Below are 21,492 nucleotides of genomic sequence, written 5' to 3' on the forward strand. Positions count from 1 at the left end.
CTGGCAGGGTTCTGAGTTCCACTGTGTGGCATGCGGGTGCCATCGCTCAGTTATCATGGAATCCCTTATTTAAACAGTCAGGCCACGGCAGCTGATCAAACAGACAGGAGCTGAACAGGTGTCTGCTCGTCGGCAGCTTAGAGGGCTTGTCCGCACTGGCTGAACTGAACAAAACACATGGAGGGAAGGAGAGAGGCAGTGAGAGGGAAGGGGGAGAAGAGATAAGAAGAGAGGTAGGGTGAGAGAGAGAAAGAGAGTGAGAGAAAGTATAGACAAAGGAAAGACAGCTAAGGGAGGGAGAGAAGTGAGGAGGGAGAGAGAGAGAGAGAGAGAGGGAGAGAGGGAGAGTGAGAGATAGAGACAGACAGGGAAAAGTAAAGGGAGAAGGGGCACATCATATAATAGGTATGGAGTGGGGAAAAACAGATAAAACAGAAGTATAAAAGGCTAGTCGAGACCAAGACCAGGGAAAGGGGAAATAGATAATGTGTGAAATGGAGGGGATAAAAAATAAATATAAATCACTGTCACTGACTGTGATGTGCCCTGTAACAGAACCATCAGTCATGCGTCCAATCAGATGGTATGTGTGTGTGTGTGTGTCAGTGTGTGTGTGTGTGTGTGTGTGTGTGTGGTGGGGGGGTCATGGGAGCAAAAACAAATCACACACCCCGTTCCTCCTTTCGGCTCTCCCCGGTGATCACAGAGATGCTATTATACAACACGCACACACACACACACACACACACACCCGTAAACATACCCACACACACACAAATGAGTCACTCCACCCATACGCCCCTGTGAGCGATGAACCCCTCCAGTCTTTACTCGACAGCCCTGTGGGCCGACAGAAAGATGCCATCCCTCATCCTTCACACGGCAGCAGAGCATCAGAGCAGAGCAGAGCAAGCACACCAGGACACAGATGCACTGCTGCCAGTGGAGCCGCTGCGGCTGAACAGTCTGCAGTCTCCCCTTACATAAGGGAACCAGGGACAGAGACAGCAGACAGATCAACTGGAGATGTGTGACTGCAGGGCAGGGGAGGGAGGGGGAGAGAGAGGGAGGGAGAGAGAGAGAGAGAAAGAGAAAGAGATGGGGAGAGAGAGAGAGAGGGGGGGGGGACTGAATAGAGGGATTAAGGGAGAAGTGTGAAGAGTGTGAATAGGGAAAATAGGGGAAAAGATGTAGGAGTGGGAAAAATACAATGCATCACGCAATGGATAATGAGAGAATGAGAAGCTTTTGCCCCATTTTTGGTTATTGCATGATGTGCTTTGTGTTGCAACATTAATCATCCTAAAGGCTGCAATTGTTCGACTTAAAGAGCAGCATGTAGCAATTAAACCTAACTGTCTAACAACATCCGGCAAAAAAAAAAAAAAACTTCTGAAGAGACCTTAAATTTAAGCCTGATCTCTTTGGTTCATATTACAACCGACAAGCACCCCACACAGTAAACAGACTCACACAAACACACAGGTTTTAATGAGGATTTACTTCTCACAATCCTCTCATGTGCAACTCAGCGAAGCTTTCCTTTCCACAAAAGGAAATAAATAAACTGCAGTTTATTGACTCTGAAATGGCGTTTATCTACCTCTCCAACACTCCTGAAGTAAACAACAGCACTTCCTTCCCAAGAGAGACAGAGAGAAAGAGAGGGGGGGAGTGAAACTGTCTCCAGAAACAACCTCGTCATTCCATCTGTCTCCCGTGATTACTGAGGAAATAAAGGACAAACACTCACACAAATGTGCATGCTAAGTCTCATCACCTCCACTGGATTGTGTTAAATAGCTGATTTGACACTCGTAAGACGCAATATGAAATGTTGTCGAGGAGGCTCCTGTCAGAAAGTTTCACAGATGGAACGGAAGATGAGGGAGTTCCTGGCAGACAGCGATGGAACAGAGGCGTGTGGCCCTTGCTCAACTCTGCTCAACTACGCTCTGCTTGCAGGTGCTCGTTTCACAGTACGCTGCTGTGTGTGTGCGTGCATGTGTATGTGTATGTGTGTGTGTGTGTGTGTGTGCGTGCATGTGTATGTGTGTGTGTGTGTGTGTGTGCGTGCATGTGTGTGCGTGTGTGTGTGTGTGTGCAAAAGAGACACCTGAGTACAACAAAAGGCATATAATCCCCAGGGAATTACATCTCCGCCTTACTTATTATTATAATTCTCTCCCTCTCCCCCCTATTCTCTCCTGACAGAACATAAAAAAAGTAATACTTACAGACTTGTACTTCTCCACACACCACAAAGCCAGTAAGCGTCTGTCACCTCCTCCAAGCAAGACACCTCCATACTCAAAAGCCTTCTTTCGGCTTTAAATGGCTCATTCATTATTATAGAGACCATGGTGCAGACTAATGAGTAATGCATGCTGGTTTACAAATGAGAGAAGCGTTTGGGTGAGCATGTGCATAAGGTGCACATTGTATATGGAATAGTGACGGTGCCTACAGTGTGTGTCTGTATCCAACAACGTAATATAAGTGTTATGGGCTGCACTAGAAGGCATAGATGTGCACAACCACACACACACACACACTTAATACCACATGTAAAACACCACACAAAACCCAGCATCTAAAACGCACCTCACCGCACTGTCTGCAGATAATTGACTCTAGATTGTGGAGAGCGCTCTACTTTATTTCTGTTTGTACTCCACTACCGTCTTTTCCTTCCTGTGTCACTGTGATATCCGAGACCTGAGAAAGCTTTACCCTTGCTTTCGCCTCAAAGGGACAACTCCTCTTATTTATCACCCCCTCTCTCCTCTGCCCCCTCCTTCTCATCACCACCCCCCTCCTCCATCTCCACCTTCACACAGACTTCCACAAAAGTTAAAAGACTGAAACAAGTCCCCTTTCACTGTGATGAAAACAGCGTGGTGACTGAGGAACAGAGGCAAGAGTGCTGTGTTTCTAAAATAGCCTTCAAACAGTAGCAGGCGACTCATCAGAGGCTGCATGCATTATTTGAGTCGGATCGGATAAGCCTAACAAGCGCAGGCGTCTCATCTCGCATGTGCCGCAGATACACAATAATGAGAATAGCTGTGCGTAAACGGTCAGAGTGATTGGTGATTCTGGAAACAGGAGAGAGTAAAAGTGTGTGTGTGTGTGTGTGTGTGTGTGTGTGTGTGTGTGTGCGTGTGTGTGTGTGCGTGTGTGTGTGTGCGTGTGTGCGTGTGTGTGCGCGTGTGTGTGCGCGTGTTTGTGCGTGTGTGTGTGTGGAGAATGTTGTCAGGCATTAAATATGGGTGAAAATGTATGCAGAGATTGAGAGATAGCCTTGACAGATTAGCTTTGCCAATGAAAACCTAACAGCTGTAAGTGGGTTCCATGAATTTCACCAGTGACAAACCAGATGATGTTTAAACAGTCCTTCTTTCTTCATTTGTGTCTCATCTCAAATTAACAGCCTGCTATGGCACCCAACAGACACAATGTCATCTACCACACATGCACAAACACACACACCACACACACACACACACACACACACGTTACCTTTATTTTCAGATGCACTCCCAATTAAATGGAGTAGCATAACATTCAAGTTAGATCTGCTGCAATGGTGATTGAGAGAGGATCCAAAAAGTATCATCCTTATGAAACATGCTGTTTTGACATTTACATTGTAAACATTCTCTAAGAAAAGGGAAAAGCAGTTTGCAGTAAAGCTAACCACAACGTCGTCTATCGCAGGAAAAATATAGCAAGCAGCCTATGATAACCTAATTAAATGTTCAACGGGCCGGTTTAAAATGTGTGGCGGGCCGTAGTTTGCCCACCTCTGCTCTAGGGGGAGCCCTACAGTTGCCAAAAATACCGGAAACTGCATAGTATACCTTTAAATGAGAACAGATGCAAAAAGACATATGAAACTGTCCCCTCCACATGCACAATATTAACTAAAGACATAACACTGAAGACATACTGTGATGCACTATGAGGCAAACACTGATTACTGCCTCACCAGGAGGTACAGACTTAAAAATAGGCTTCTAAATTATTAAAACAGTTTTCAGAGTTGTTCTCTTTGTTGGCTTCAGTGGTCTTTATCTAACAGTTTGTGTTTTAAAAGCAACTCACACTGAGAGCAGTGGGGGACTACAGGATATTGTGTGTGTGTGTGTGTGTGTGTTGCAAATGAGTGTGTGTGTCTGTTTTTGTGTACATGTGTGTCATACACAGTGGGGACATTCTTTCCTTAAAAACATCATACATTTCATAGGCAGGTGGCAAAGAGAGTGTGAAAGAGTGCTAGAAAAAGTGTGGGAGAGTGCTAGAGATGGCAAAGGGGTGAGAGAAAAAGAGTTTTGGAAGGGCTGCCACAGCAGGACGAGCTCTACATATTTATGTTTCCCAGCATGCAGTGCTGTCCCTGCCGTTGCGGGCAGCTTGGCTGGGGACGGAACATGAGACAAGCATTCACCATCACCAGTGTTGAGGGGTCAGAGGTCACAGAGGCGAAAATGGTGTGGTTGGATAGTGGACACTGCACTGAGAGCTGCACATGGAGAGCTTACAAGTGTGAGAACAGTGCATTGTGACATTATGAAAACCAGATAGATGATCAACTCTGTGTGTCAGTGACTGAAGAGTTTTCTGGTTCATGGTGTACTGGGTTACTTGGTGGGTTGGATAGTAGCAGCATGCAATGGCAAATGTCATACCTGACAGGGTTGCTGGTGAGGGAGACCCTGAGAGAGTCTAGGCAGGCAAAAAGGCGCTCATCTACAACTCCAGCCTTCAGCTCGCTCAGGAACTCCTGGGGAGAAATCTGATGACTGCTCCTCAGACTGCCCTGTTGGAGAGAGAGCGAGTGAAAGAAAGAAGAAAGAAAGAAAGAAAGAAAGAAAGAAAGAAAGAAAGAAAGAAAGAAAGAAAGTGGAAGAAAGAAAGAAAGAAAGAAAGAAAGAGGAAGAGAGAGAGAGATGGACAGAGAGAGAGAAAGAAAAACAGATTAACATAAAAAGCCAATCAAACCCACACAGAGTTACAATCTAAGGTATGTACCCATACTTCAGTCAGTGCTGCGCAAACATGGGATGAGACTTGATTGGCAGCTGTAATGTTTGTCCGATCTCTGACTGTAAGGCGCTGTATCATCATGTGGCCTCATTAGGCAAACGGCATGAGAAATCCCTCAGCTTGATTAAAAACCTCACCCTCATTAAAACGTCTGACATTTCTGATGTGAAGCGCTGCAGACGTCAAACAGAAGCAGAATTCTTAAACACCACCAGCACATCCATTTAGACTGTCTAGAGACAAATGATGTTGCAGAAACGAAATATAGTGCTTTTTAAATTGGACACCCAAACACAGTTAATTCAGCATGGTCTAATATTATATTTGTTTGTTTTTAAAAACATACAAACAAACAGAAAGCATTAACCTTAAAGAAACTGTCCTCTTTCAGACAATGTCCCAAAAAGTCTCTTACATTTCATTAAACAAGTCAGACATACTTTTACTCCCCCCTTCTAATAAAAACAGAACAGCTTGCGCTGATTTTTAAATTGTATTTATTTTTCGCTGGCATCCGCAAACAGACAGTGCAGATAATGGAAAAGTCGTACGCGTTCAGAATGCCAAGGCGGAAGATTCCCTGTGCCTCTTAGCGCCTCGTAAATTGGTTTTGTGTTCGGCAAGACTTGCCGCCTAATGAATTAATGACTTTACAAAGTGCCATTTAAACTCGGCATAACTAACTTTAATTACGCCCGGGTGATATCCAGGCTCCCTAAAGAACAATGTGCACACTATGGAGCTAGTGGGGATGTCTGACCGCAGCCTAGAGCCTGCGTCGCTTCTTGATTGGCCAAGGGATATGTTGTATTTCAGTTAGACATTTTTGTTGCTTTGCCCATCCCGCCACTGAGCTCAGTCTGCTCAGAGAAAGCGGCCATGACACTGGTGAATTGTTTCTCTTGACACATCTTAACCCAGCAAAAAAAAAAAAACTCAACTCTGTGTTTCTCTCAGCATCACCTGCTGCCAACTGAGTGGTGGCCAGGGAGAGATGATGGCGGCAGACGGGTTATCTGGACTTTACTTCAGAAAAATGAGGGCAATTATTGCTGTGGTCACTGGGACCTCAGCCGCCAATGCCCATGAGGTAAAAAAAGGGACTGTGTGTATAGAGAGACAGAGAGAGAGAGGAAAGAGAGAGAGTGGGAGTGTGTGTATCTAGAGAGACAGAGAGAGAGAGAGGAAAGAGAGAGTGGGAGTGTGAAATGAGAGTGCACTGAGGTCTCTGAAGTGACTCAATCTCACACCACCTGAGGACTGCAGCTCTATTTCTCCTGCTGTAACAAACTTGTGAAAGGAGAACTTAAAAGGCTGAAACAAGCAGGAGGCCAAGACCAGGAGATATTAGATGTTTTCGAACTAAACAGTTCTAATAAGTTCTAACTGGAGAGCCTACCCCTACAACTACACGGCTCATAGGATTACTAGAACTCACGGTTCCAAACTAGAAGCTCATGGTATCAGGAAGCAGAAAAAGAGTCAGCATTGTCGCTTTCATCAGTATTCTTTTCATCTGTCCAAAAGGTGTGAGAGTAGTCAGCCTCTGTAACCTCCTTGTCCAGTTTTTATGTTAAGCAAATTTTAAAAAGAGAAGCTGAATTATTTTTACACTGATTTTTAAAAATTGTGCTTTTGCTGCCTTGGTTAAGTTGGCTATTGTGCTTGACCAATCAACATAAAGTAGGAGCTGAAGTAGGAGCTAATAGTTATATGAACTACGGTCATAGGTACTAAAATTGTCCCCAGTTCCAGACAGTCTGAACGCACAAAAAGTTATGAAAACTACAAAAAAGATATTGGAACTACAAAAAGTCCCTGCAGTGCAAAACTACAGTAGGTGAGCATGAACAGCATGGGGCTCTTGATGTACAAAACCACCTTGTTGACACACACACACACACACACACACACACACACACACACACACACACACACACACACACACACACACAAGTTCCCCCATTGGCCCCTCCAAGGCATTTGTCTGCAGTGACTGGTGGCGTTGCCAGAGGCGATATAGAGGCAAATGTAAGTGTTCCATATACTTTATCCCACAGCTGCCCTGATGTGTGTGTCCCAACCTCCTGCCCTCTTATCTGCTCTTCCTAGCGGTCCTCACCTTCCTGGTCAAACAGGACGCAGCTCTCCTCTCTCAAAACATGCAAGCATTCTTTTGTGTCAGTGAATCAGTTATTTAATGACTGGTATTTTGTCAATTTTCTAGTAATTATGTCTCTCTATTATGTTTGCTTTCCAACAGCAATGAAACAATGTTTCCAGCTAAGAAAAAAAAAAAAAAAATACAGGATGCAGCAAATACAGGCAAAAAGCTAATACCTAGACACATAGGACTACTCTCCATGGCAATACCACACAAATTGTAGGCTTAAACGCACACTGCTCAAATAATGTGGGACCCATGGCAAGGTATACATGCCATTACAGGAGAACGAGCTGAATTCATCACAGCCTTTTACATTCAGTCTACATCTCAGATACTCCCCCCTACATTGGGGCCCAATTAAAGTGCTGGAACAGAATGAGAAAGAACTTAAAATTAAGAGCTTACTCTCACTTTGCTAATTCAAAAGGGACCATGTTTGCCAGCAAAAAAAAAAAAACGGTTGATCCAGAAGCGTTAAAGGGAGAGGAAGAGAGAGAGAGGGACAGAAAGAGAGAGAGAAATAAAGAGGGAGACTGAGTGAGTTGAGGGACAGAGAGAGAGATAGGCAGATGAGAGAAGAATGTAGATGTTAAATGTGGCAAGTGTACAGGTGTGCGAGTGTCCCAGTGGGTTGCATTTGGAGAGGAGTCATTAGATAAATATCCTAGAGCATGCCCAGGGTTATGAATGGGATCAGGCCACAGAGCAGCCAGCCCCTTCCTCACTCACAACAAGCCAATTACATCAGCCCACAGGAGCCAGACACAGCAGGGGTGGGATGGGTGAGGGGGGTAGGGAGACAGACAGGCAGACCCAAACACACACACACACATAAAGAAAGAATAAGGATAGAGAGAGAGTGGGGAGAGAACATGGATAAGGAGGGCAATCTGTAGAGTATGAAAAAAATGGAAGTAAAGTCAGAAAACCTCTTTCTTTTACCTACAATTTCACTATGCTCTGCTTGCATCACTTAAAGGCTTAACATTTCCAATTCATTCCTCATGTTTTGGTAAACTGGACACTCATGAAAAATATTCCTGTTTTCTGAACTCTTGACTGATCGAACATGCAGCAAGACGAAACCCTCAAGTGGAGAAGCGAGCAAGAGCGAGCATGCTAACCGGACCTTCAGCTTTTCAGCCTGGGGCTTTTTTGCAAGCTGCGAAATCCTGGAGAAACCCCGCTCTCCCTCAGCACACATCTCCTCTCCACAGGCCAGAACCCCCAGAAAACCCCCTTGGCTTCAGGCTGTTTTTCATCACGCCTTCGGCAGGCTCGCACAACAGCATACATGAACGTTTGCTTTGGAAATCCCCTACCTGTCAGAACCATGCAACCTTCTCATATTTATGTATCTATTGCTGTCTGTTTGCCTAACTTAGAGAGTCTACCTCCACTAACTGAGCCCACCCCTCTCACACATACACTCTCTGCTCTCTCTATTGCTTGCAATAGTGTATCTGATCACAAATCTGGCTCTCTTAGGAAACGAGACAGATTTTTTTAAGGATAGGTCAGCCTATGCCGACCAAATGCCAGATTATCTCTATCGGCAGAAAGGGGAGGAGAGGAGAACGTACACACCCTGGGAATGGGCTGGCTTAGGTGTTTACTGATAACCAAGTACGCTTTTCCTTTCTGAACCTGTCGTACTGGGTCGGTAGCCTGGTAAACCAGACCCTGGAATCTTTCAGATTAAGGGTCTGGCCACGAGTAATGAAAATGGCCCAATTCGAGGGGCGGCACCAAGCATGCATTTGAAACGCTCACTGCACGCAGTTGGATAACGCTACGACCAATCACAACAATTCACGGTGTGACGTATCCAGTTCTTGCAAAGGAACGATTTGAGGGCGATTTTCTGCTCCTCTTTTAGTTGAAAAGCCAAATCTAAATTCTTTATTGTAGCGGCCAAAGCCATTTCAAACAACTGGTGTTCATCGGTAGCCATCCTGCAATGTTTTCTAGATGATTCCGGACGTCGCAGCACTGTTGTCATCAGTGTAGCTCGCCTTTGTCCCGCCTACACCGATTTGATTGGTCCCTCTCGCTCGAGAGATAGAAGAAATTTGGATCATTGCTCGTGGCCAGAGTATCTTGCGGGCACAATTCAAATTGTGCTCTCGCGAGAACTCTGGATTTTCAGGGTACTGGGTCGGGTGTGTTTATAATGAAATGCAGGACATTGTGTTCAACGAGTTAGTTTCTATCACGAACGAAAAGCAAGCCACAGTGTCCAGTAAAAAGACCTGCATCCCCCACAGTCAGTCGCCATGGATTTGGGACTTGGCAAAGCACTAAAACATTTCAACAGGCCTGTAAACAGTTCAAAGGCCTCTGGTTTAGTGAGGCCAGTGTGGGCTGTGTCTTTCCCAGGCCAGACAACAGCGCACATTCTGGGCAAGTGGTCTGACCATCACCTCCCTTGTCTCACAGCAACTGCCTCCAAATGACCAAAGCATCCGATTACAAGCGTCTGCCTGTCCCCTGCTAAAGCAGCTTCCGGAAAACAGGGTCCCTGACGGAGCGGGATTAACTTCTGACATAAATAAACAAAAGACACACACGCACACACACACTCCAACACATGCTGCTCAGCAGGGTTGTTTGAGTGAGCATGCGCACGCACACACACACACACACACACACACACACACACACACACACACACACACACACACAGACTAACGCCTCTCCCAGATCTCCCCCAGGTTCCCATCCAACTCATGAGCAGCCAAGCTCTCATTAACCCACCTACACACACACTCAAAACAACCAGAAATACATAAATTATGGAGAAAATTACATTAAAGCATATACTAAACAGGCACCCTATGTGGGGTGGGTTTTAATGATGGGGGTCTTTCCTGGCAAAGCTTCCTCTCCACAGACGCACATGGCAAGCCGGAGTAAAGCTTTCATTCTTGATTACACACATGTTTGGTGCCAGCTTTGTCAGACAGCAGCAGTGGGAGAGGTGCTACAGCTCCAAAGTTTAAATAGAGGGTCAGACTTCTGGACCAAAATGACTCTGTGTGTGTGTGTGTGTGTGTGTGTGTGTGTGTGTGTGTGTGTGTGTGTGTGTGTGTGTGTGTGTGTGTGTGTGTGTGTGTGTGTGTGTGTGTGTGTGTGTTCCAAGACTTCATTATGGCTTTGGCCACTTTCCGACACACTTCTGAAGTGGCGCTCTCTGAAGTGTCTCTCAACAGTTATCCCTCATGTGGCATAGATACTCAGGTGGATTTCAGGTCAGGGTCAAGTACACAGGATGTCTAACTCTAACAATCCTATTGTTCTCTCTCTCTCTATCTCTATGTTCCAAAATCCTTCATTTAGGATCTGATACCCGAAAGTAAAGACACATGCTCAAACAACTTTTCAACATCCTTCCAGACCCTTGCAAGAACACTGTTGGGTGCCACCTATTATATAAACTTGGATTTGGTTCCCATTACTGAAAATACAGTAAAAAGTAAAAGTAAACTCAAAAGACACCGTTAAAGTAAACTCTACAAGAGAAGAGTGTGCATGAGCCGTTATGTGATCCACCTGGACTTATGTGAGTGCCGTGGTCATGTTTGTGTAGTGTTGGAAAGGTTTAGCCTGCTGTCGTCCAGGACACAAACAGCTTTTCAGCTCGCACACAATTGTATTCCTTTCATTTATTTATTTTATTCCTTCAGCAGTGGGTGGGGGGTACTACATTAGTTTCTAAAAGCATGAGCAACGCATCCCTTCTACAGACATACTGTTACCCACTCTCTCTCTCTCTCTCTCACACAAACATGCATACACACTCACACACACCCTCTTTCAGCTCTTCAGAGGCACGCTTAAGTGATGGAGGCAAAAGAAAGCGAGAAAGATGAGTAAAAAATAGAGCACAGCCGCTTCTCCGTCTGCCCATCAGGCGCACGTCTCCATAAAGGCCAGGCTTAATGCAGGATGCAAATGAGAGCAGGAGCGCTGCTGCAACCAGCCTTTCAGCACACTGATATAATTAAGAGCTCGGGGCCCACGACACAAGATCACATAAGGCCGAGTCTCTCTCTCCCTCTCTCAGCATTACACACTGAGCATACAGTATCTTTTTTCTCTCAGGGAAGCTTTCTGGGAAAAGATTGTTAAATACCACTGTTTTTAACTGTGGTGCCGTACTGATATGAAAGTTAAAAACGGTAAAAAAAAACTACTATGTCCACAACTACAATACTGGCAAACAGATCTGACATATAATTCTGTTTCTTATCAGGTACTTCAATTAGATGAGCCAATGTGTCCATCTTACAACGGCAATCTACAAAAGTGATCCCTAAAGTCCAGCAAGCTGGCCAACTGTGGTGAAGTTCTAATACACTGCTATGGTACAGTTGCTATAATTATTATTATTTCAGTAGTAGCATAATAGTACACACTATGTAATAATACAATGCAACAATGCCCCCCTGTACCCCCACTAAAATGAGGTCACTTGAACAGCTGTCATTTTTCCCATCTGTCCAAAAATCAAAAACCTTCCACTCTCTACTATCCTCCTAAACACCTCCATTCTTCTCTTGCAGTCTCACCCTGCTGGCGCATCGTACTACACTGTGTTGAGGAGACGTTTATCTGCCCCCACCCCCCACCCCCTTCCTTGGCTGAGGCCTTTTATCGTGTCCGATCCCTGTGTTATTCTCTGATCTATTTTCAATTAAAGACAGCCTGCTCCCAAGCAGAGGGGAAAACAACCCCATTAGTTTCACAATCTCCATTTCCAAAATAGAAGCAGACACTGCTGACCTTCAACAGGGAGACAGAGAGAGAGATGGATTGCAATGCGTAAGAGAGGGAAAGGAAGAGGGTGAGAGAGAGAGAGAGAACACAGAAGTAAGACTGAATAGAGTGCAAAATCATGAATTCGCAACTATTTTCCTTGGGAGGACGAGGAGGAGGAGAGGTCCTAACTGCATGATCTGAAAAAGTTTTAATTAGTGACTGTGTGAGTGCACGTGTGTGCGTGGCTGGGAGCAGAGTGTGGCCTTAAACTCTCATTATTGGGTTTCATGATCAGTCTGAACTTCCAAAAAAGTAACCAAAAAGGGGCAGAGGAGTGTTTCACTTACATTGGTAGGTTAGGTCACATAAAAACACCCAACTCTTCCCCTACATCCAAACTACAAGCTCCTCTGCAGCTCATATTCTTCTAATCTACAGCATGCCTTGGACAGGATGCCATGACCTCAACTCAGAGTTCAGTCAGTCCGCATGTTCTGTGGATGTCAAGCGGTTCTCCCCTCCTAGTATTTGCGGACATCATGTAAATGAGCTTGTGTCTAAACAAAATGAAGAACATGCGGATATTCTGTTCATGTGTGTGTTCAACCACGTTCAACCTGTTTAACCACTCGGAGATTCTGTTCATATGTCCACAAATATGACCGCCTAATATCAGCATGTTAGCATCATATCTGAATCACCCGAAGGGTCTGACCTCCATTTGACAAAGCTCCGCATATACTGCGGAGGACATGTATGAAAGCAGCTGGCTTAACCGTAAAAGTACAATGCCATGCTATAGTAAAGTTGATTTGCATGGGACAGGAGAGCAGAGGATGAGAAGAGGAGTGGAGAAAAGAGGAAGAAGGGACAGGCTGCTGTATATGGAGTAAGTGATGGAAAGACAGCAGGTGACAGTGAATAAGGTCTGAGAGCTTCCGCTGGCACAGGCTAGACGATGCAACACAGAACTTCCTTACCTTCCAGAAGACTTCCCTGACAAACATAACCACCAGCCCAACTGCCAAGTCAGACAGCAAGGCAACTCCCCTTCAACCAACACCACAACCCAAAATCATCCCTGACAAACATCACTGCCACTCAACTCTGGACACAGAGAGCCTGGTATAACAGAGAAAAATACAACGCATCCACTACAACCTGCCCAACTGAGCAGCATGGGCTGGCCAGAGATATTCTACAGATAGTAACAGAGCGAGAGAGAACTGTGTGTGTGTGTGTGTGTGTGTTGAACAGACTTCAAGTGGACCTGCATGACAACTCAAAGCCTGCTTGTACTGAAGCTCTTCTGCACCATCTAGAGGTAGCAGTTGGCACTGCAGATGAGAGCTTCCCATTCAGAGCATCCAAAGTTCCAGAGGACACACACTGAGCAGTGTTGCTCTCTCTCACACAGACACTATAGATATATGCACGCACACCACGCACACACCATTCTGTCACAGAGTACACACTTGCCAGTTGCCACTTGTCACGCAACACACATTCGCAAGTTTCCCTTCTTTATCCACACACAAACCCACACACACTGAGTACCAATCAGAGAGGTCCTCACAGCTGAACCACGGTGGTCACAGCTGAGGAGGTTAACAAGACAGTTTTCAAGCTATTTTGATATCAAAGACAACTGAAGGCCAACCATCCTTAGACAACTGTTGAGATGAGGTCAGGTAGAAAAAGAAATTTTACATATACCAAATTCAATAACCCTGGCACACCGTGTTTTAAGGACAGAACTAAATGCAAGTACACTGAAGTATTCTGCAAAGCATACAACATATGATTTAACTGAATCACGATTTTCAAAACACTTCGAGTTCCTTGAGCACATCCTAACTGGGACATAAATAAACATTACAATAACATTAAAATAAACAGTTTAAAGTAAAGTAATTTAGCCTAAATAAATAAAAAAAATACTAATATTAGCAATAGACTAAATAGAACTAAACAGAATAATAACCATAAACTTACAAGAAGAATTGCATTAGTTAGAAACAAGATAAATATTGTTAGACATGTTTTGACAATCCAAAAAGTATTGCTAGAACGAAAAGCATTAACAGTGCTCTAAGATGATCCAACTGAATGTGTTGACAGAGATGCTTCTCATCATATATCTAAGCTTCTCATTCACTTTACATGGGCTTACGTCATCCATTACCGAAGTGCATTATGGTTGCGTTGCGCTGCTTTGCCTCTGTCGGCTCAGTCTAAAAGTTGAGAAACGTTCAACTTTTGCAGCACACATAGCAGCACAGGTGGCAGCCAATCAGATATTGGTTATGCAAATTAAAAAAGACTGTTCTAGGGTGCTTTTTTAGAAAGTGTAGTTGTCCAACTTCCGTCGCAATCTTTGTAGTTAGAACCGTGGTTCTTAGATTTGGTGTTTCTAGAGAGAGTAAATCAAACTCAATTGCAAACAAGGGCGGAAAGTTTGGTGATTGGAACTACTGCCGCAGAGTCGCACTTGCATCGATCCTTGGTAGTTTCGGATGGTGATGTCGTCAGTGTCAAAGGAGCCTAATAAAAAAATCAACGTTTTTCTCGTGACTCAATGATTGGGCAATAACGTTCATTAAAAGACGGACTTCCCGGCTGGGCTCATTCTTTCTAGGCCTACTTATGTTAATTTGAGTGTTGGCTTGCGTTTTGAGAGGCTAGTGTTCTAGTATACACAGACTCTAGAAGTTAGCACACTGATTAAAGGTGCCATGTGTAATGTCTGGCAAAAAATCAATTCATACTCCACATTCCATAAAAGATGAGGCAGTATACCTCCAGACAGGAAGTTGGTCTACCCTAGAGTAACAACCGACACACATGTATTGCAGTTTGGCTGGCGGTTATGTTGCCCGCATTCCGCCTCCCATGGCCGAAACTGGTATTATGACACCTGTCGGGCTGTGGCTAGTAATTTAGCATGCTAATTCAGGTTGATATCTCTGCAGCACTATACCTTGTCATTTTTTTAATGACACAATCGCCCTTATTTCTTCTCATTTTTTGGATATTTTTCACAATTCCTCAATTCTTACACATGGCACCTTTAATGGTACAGTGGCTAAAGCAGGTGACCTACAACGTACTGATTCCCTCATTAGGTGAGATTGCCCTGTTGCTTCTGACTACGTGCAGTTGAACTAGTGTGACAAGTGGAAATGCTCACAATAGGTTTAGGTTTCTCCTGATGACAATGGCAGCATCAATTACTTGTGGATTAAATTAGAAAAATGTCGAGACGGACATAGGCTGTGGCAGAGAATTTCTAGGGGGTGGGGTATTACACGTTGCCACTGTTTCCACCAATGATACGTATTCACTGCATCAAAGATTCTAGAGTGCTATGCTGCATCATCAACGCCGGAACGCAGGAAGTAGCGAATTGTTACAAAGGTACAATGCTTTCCAGAAACAGGTGTTACAATCTAGTTGTTTGAGCGAGAATTGTCGTACCATGGTAATTTAGCAACGTCGTAGCTAACTTTTGTAGAAATGCTCCCCTGGACATCGACAAAGGTGACACACGGTGACACACGGAATATTAGCAAGTTAGCAAGCTAACTAGCTACCACTACCAGCTGACCTGTCAATCTCGCGTCAACACACCCTTGAACGTCGGGAATACCCACTGGCAAGCATTAACACAACGCAAGCATCTAAATCGCCCATCATTCCACCAACAAAGAATCACAGATGAAAGGAGTCTTGGCCTCTTATTGTTGATAGAAGGCCGAGGGCAGACAATCATCAGGGAACTGCAGCGGACGAGAGAGGACGTAGACCTAGATTATGTAGATTAAGAGAGCAAGGAACTGGGGCCAATGATTAACCAAAATAATAATAATAAATAAACCTTATGTATAGGTGTAATATCAAAAAAGACTGGATCAAATCTTCTTCCTCTGTACTCTCCACCAGCCCCTCTGCAGCCAGCCGCTACACCCAGCATCACCATGGAAACCGAACAGGTTTCAGGGCGTTCTCATCATAAGAGAAACATTCTGTTGTTGGACTACTGCTACACCTCCCTCTCTCTCTCTCACAAACTATGAACTAATGTGGCACAACATTCACCCAGCTGTATGTCAGTGTCATGCAGCATTCTTGCCAAAACCCTCAGTGTGATCTCTGGCCGACTGCTGGGCCGCTGCCTTGATGAGGCGGTGTCATCACTGGCCCTCAGTCACGGTCACTGCTCACATCATCACACAAGTCAGAGAGGGGGAGAGGGTTTGTGTGGGTCTGAGTGGCTCTGAGTGGGAGACAGGAGGAGATGGAAAGAGATGGAGGGAAAGAGAGAAAGAGCTATGGAGGAGAAGGAAGATAGAAAAGACAGACAGAGCCTGCAGCTTACAGCAATTAAGACATGTTTAGTGCACAGCTGTCTGGTGTATGTGTGTGTGTGTGTGAGAGAGAGTGTGTTGCACCAGGGGTAAGGTATTTGTTTTAGTCCAGTTAATGATCAATCCACTTAACAATCAATCATTTTAATTGTGGCCCAAACTGCGATCAAGAATCCATTCAGATGCTATTTATGTCTGCAAGTAAAGCCTGTGATCGATGTTCCAGCTTAGGGCCTGAACACTCTGTGTGTGCATACACATACACACACAGTTGCTGGAGACAACATCCAGCAGACAACACCCTGCTGCCTCCCCATTCCTCTCTATATGAATGCCTGTATATACACACACACACACACACACACACACACACACACACACACACACACACACACACACACACACACACACACACACACACACACACACACACACACACACACACACACACACACACACACACACACACACACACACACACACACACACACACACACACACACACACACACCTCTTACAGTCAGACAGAGCAATGTTAACATAACTGAATCCAATCTTGTCACTGACTATTTAGTACAGCATCTAAATCCTCATGATTATAAGCCAACATTTCAGTTTGGAGTATAAGTGATCTAAACAACAACCATCTCAAAAACCAGTGTGTGTAGTCAGTGTTCAAGTTGTCATTGACCTGACACAAAGCCCTCAAGTACAAAGGAAGTGACCCGTGATCTAAAAGTTGCACTGTGAGATCTGTAGTCCTGTCATGCTGCAAGGCACTGAAATGACATGTTAATTTGGTGATGAAAAAGGGGAGGGAGTTCAACATTACAGACTACAGATCAGGAACAGCAGAGGCTGAGCCATTCCGTAATCACTCTTACCGCAGCAGGAGGATGCTGCATAACAAACCACTCAACCTAAAGCAGCATATGTGTGCAGCTAAAAAATAGGGATGCACCATTACAACTTTTTTCAGTCAAGATACTGATACCTGGGTCTTGTGTCTCTTGTACGGACGGATCCAATGCTAGTGATACATTGTAAGTGTTTAACACCCCTTGAAATCATTGGATTTGCAGGAATTACAAAGTAACTGTAGAACTTGGTGGCTGTTAGTGGTTGAAGCTGGAAGGAAAATCTATGCTCCCTCCATGCTAGGTTAGCTCTCCCTCTAGCAAAATGTACAGGCACATTGCTGATGCAGAATGTTACACAGGCACAGAGACGTAAACATAGAAATATAGAATTGAATGTAACAGATTGGCTCCATTTGTCACCTATTTGAGTCAGTATCCAACCAATATCAGTATCAGATTGGTGCATCTATTCTAATCACTGAACCAGTGCTGGCTCTCCCATCTCTCCCTCAACTGCCCACCTATCCAGCACTCTTGCTTCTCATTCTAAGCAACAAAAGGGTCACATGCACAAGAACTGGCCACATGAAATACCCCATCACCCCCAAACTTCAACAATTCCTTCTTGCTATAGAAATCACAAGGACACTGTAAAAGAGTGTGTGTGTGTGTGTGTGTGTGTGTGTGTGTGCATATGTATCCATATACATTGACAGGATGTGTGTGTGAGTGCTTGGGGGGGCGGGGGATACAAAGGGTGACCTATTTCATTTAAAAAAAGAAGGCTTTGAGCATTCCTGCTGCAAGGCCACAGAGATAGCAACAGGACCATGTTCTGGTGTGCCCAGCCATCCAAGTGGTCTCGGCAAGCACAGTTCAAACGCAGCTCAAGGCTGTCGTCCCACAATGGACCACTTTCATTATTTTATTCAGTCCAACCCCCCCCCCCACACACACACACACACCTCCCCCTCCCATCCTCCTCCTCCTGGCTCACGTTGCCTTCTCTCCCCTGCAGGTAATGTCAGATGCTCCCCTGCCGCGCTGGCGATCAGTCTGAAACCTCATCACCATGCAAAGCTTGATTCATTAACACACATTCCATTACCATACCTGCTGTGTAATTACCAGATAAAGAATTTATCGCCAGCTCTCAAATGCAAAAATCAAAAAGAGAGAGAGGGGCAGAGAGAAAAAAGTGGAGGGGGGTTGGGGGTGTAAAGGGCAGGCACACTTAAACTTCCATTCTCTCTGGTCACTAATAAAGTAATTGCCTTGCAAACTTGACCATTGGCCCCAAAAAAAAGAAATGGTAACAGAAAGTGGCCAAATCATACCACCCCCCCCCCCCCCCTGGATCTGGCAATTTTTAGCTTTAGCTGGATCTGGTAAATTTTAGCAAAGTTTCTGTATCAGGTTTTTTTTTTATTTACCGGTACTTTTTATCCGTACTTTTTGTATTGCTGTCATTAAAGCAGGGATGCTCAATTGGCCTGTGGCTCTGTCTGGGGAGCGCGAGGAAAGCAATCATGTTCAAAGCCCTACTCCAAATCCCTAACACACACACATACTGTACATAGTAGACACACACCACTCTGCAATTAGCCTTTAACAATCAACAACACCTATCACCAATTAATGATGTTCCTAGCAAGAAAGTGCTATTGTGAGGTTTCAAAAGACTTTTTTCTTCTGCGTCCCCTCCTCCCTGGATCAAAGGGGATGAGATGTGAAGAGGGTGACTAGATTTTCGGTCGGCTTTGTGGCAACAGGTGTTGTGCATCCCTGAGTCTCTTGCCCAGCGGCCAAAAGCCATGTGTGGTTCAGGTGAAAAGCTTAACAAAAAGCACAGCTGCATTGCCCTGCCCTGCCCCCCTCTCTCTCTCACACACACACACACACACTAAAATGAGAATTGCACTCTGAGCATACCCATCTGATTTGAGACATTATTCAGAGACCAAAACGACATGTACGGGGGTGCATTTGCAATTCAATCAGAGGGAGCCTTCAAAAACAACACAAAGGAAATAGGAAGAAAATATGCATTTTTATTTATTTAATTCCTTCTCTTCTTTAAATGTTGTTTACTGCTAGCTTGATGGTGCTCGTACAAAACAAATGAGAAAGGTGCCATGCGAGATCTATGATGGTGGTGGTGGTGGTGGTGGTGGTGGTGGTGGGGGGGTGGGGGTTAAGAAGAAAATAAAGATTGAGATTGAAGAGAAGGCACACATTAAACTGGCACTAGTGCTTTAGAAAGACAGGTGTGCAGCTCACACTGCGGCGTGGGATTTTCTAGAGGGCTGCTTTCCATTGTTTCGCCCCATCCCCTTGCTTCAGCTCATTTTAACGCTCTCTATCTGGCCCCAGCAGGGGTGCTTCCCTTCTTCATCAAAAGGTGGAAAAAGAAGGAGGAAAAAGAAAAGAAAACCTGCCATGCTGGTTCTTTTTTTTCCCAGTCAGATCACATTCCCCCACTGTCTAATGCTCTCAAGCTCCGTGGAGGCTGTGTACACCTTTCGGTTGGTGATCAGAGTGAGATGAAAGGGCCATCGCCATTAAGCTCAGGTGGGCTATTTCCACTCCGCCTCACCCAGTCAAAGACGTGACAATCATCTTCCCAACTTCAACTTGAAATCATACTATCTGTGTCTACAGAGTTATTAGCATGGAAAAAACATCTGAAAGTTTCATGAGGATACTTAAGAGGACTTGTACGAAGACATAGAGATCCAGGTGGGCTGCTTCTTTGGCTTGCTTTTAAAGAGGCAGGGCATCAGGCATCAGTATTATCCTATCAAAGATTAGGTTAAATACATCTTCCTTCCATGGAGATGTTGAAGTTTTGCTGAGGAGGGTGGGTTAATTAACGAAGTTAAAACGAGCTACTATTTAGCTCTGAGTAGCTCAGCTCTTATCCATCTGATTGAATCCTCACAGAGATGTGACATCTGCACTTACTGCACTTCATCATGACTTGACACTCCCCGAACCAAATACCTTAAGGCTCACCCACCTTAAAGCTTCCACAGATTTAAGACTTCATTTCCCAACTCTGTGGGGGAGGGGGGTTGGTGTGCAGACAGTTAAAGGAGCATAAATGTCAAGTGATTAAACAAAATCAAATAAATATATGAAATGAAGCGATTTTCAGAGGGAGAAGAGGAGCTTTAAGTGGCAAAGTGCCTTGGCTGAGGACTCTGTCTATCTATGCGTATTAAGAGATTATACAGAGATTCAGCCTATGGGTTTTACACCTACGCTGGAGAACATGTGAATGGATTGCTCTTAATTTCCCTCTGGGAATACGCCGGGGGGGTCAAGCCCGGAACAAAAACACTGAGGAGTTGAGTTGCATCACGATATTCCGATTCCATCTGCCACCTGTGATAAGGTTCTTAATGACAATTTGAAAAGGGTGTGAGTCAGTCGTGTCCTTTCTCTCTCTCTCTCTCTCATGTATTAATATCGCAGGTGTCCTGATTGTCTCCTCCTTCTCAGGCAGGTCACTGCCAGAGGCATAATTAGCAGAGAATGCCATGTGACTGACTCCCTTCAAAAAGACCCAATTTAAAAAAGAGGAGAAAGAGGGAACAAGAGAGAGAGAGAAACGATGGTGACTTTGTAAGGGTACGGAAATGATAGGCGTGTTTCAGCACGGACGGTACCCTTGAAAAGAAGTTCTTGAGCAGTGATGTGTTTCTAGGTTTAGCGTGTGGAGGGTGGATAGAAGGGAGAAGGGGGTGGAGGGAGCACTTTGAAGGACGGGCATTTTGGTAGCGTGCTGAGGAGGCCTCCACTTCTGCATTTCTGGCTTCTCCACTCGCAAACAAACCATCACATCAGAAGAGTGGGGGGGGGGGGGTGTCATGGAGGTTGCAGCCCGGGTTGTTTGGGGTCAGAGGGCAGGTAACCCACAGTGACTCATATGAATGGCTGCGGCGTGGCGCATCAGACACAAGCGCCTCTTTTTCAGACGGTCAGCGATGCCTGTGGTGTGCCTGTTGTGATCTTAGCAAAGTTACCTCTCTGGTAGATGCAACAAGAATAACAAGCAGGCTACACGGTGAAGTTAATTACAGTAAATGTAACCAAAGATTACACAGTTCGACCGAGGGTTCCAGGCGAGCAGAGAACTTACAAGCACTTGCCTCTCCAGGGCAGAAGGCTAAAACCACACACACAAACACACAAACATATTCTGAAATACAACAAAGCTGAAACTCAAACAGTCCTCTCTCTCTCTCTCTCTACACAGACACACACACACACACACAGCAACACT

The 21,492-nt window shown here is 44.9% G+C and overlaps 1 protein-coding gene across 1 annotated transcript in view; it reads right to left on the minus strand.

Annotated features, from left to right (window-relative positions):
- The window catches only part of LOC143142668 (protein diaphanous homolog 3-like), a 291,988-nt gene that overhangs the window by 222,690 nt on the left and 47,806 nt on the right, over window positions 1–21,492 (minus strand). Inside the window, exon 5 of the mRNA XM_076303722.1 lies at window positions 4,692–4,822. Coding sequence (XP_076159837.1) covers window positions 4,692–4,822 — 131 coding nt within the window. The remainder of the gene's footprint in view (window positions 1–4,691; window positions 4,823–21,492) is intronic.

This window comes from Alosa pseudoharengus, unplaced genomic scaffold (genome assembly GCF_046254945.1).
Source record: "Alosa pseudoharengus isolate Yale_2024_CS ecotype anadromous, Long Island Sound unplaced genomic scaffold, YU_APseudo_1.1 YU_APseudo_1.1_scf_24, whole genome shotgun sequence".
In the NCBI taxonomy this organism is placed as follows: domain Eukaryota; kingdom Metazoa; phylum Chordata; class Actinopteri; order Clupeiformes; family Clupeidae; genus Alosa; species Alosa pseudoharengus.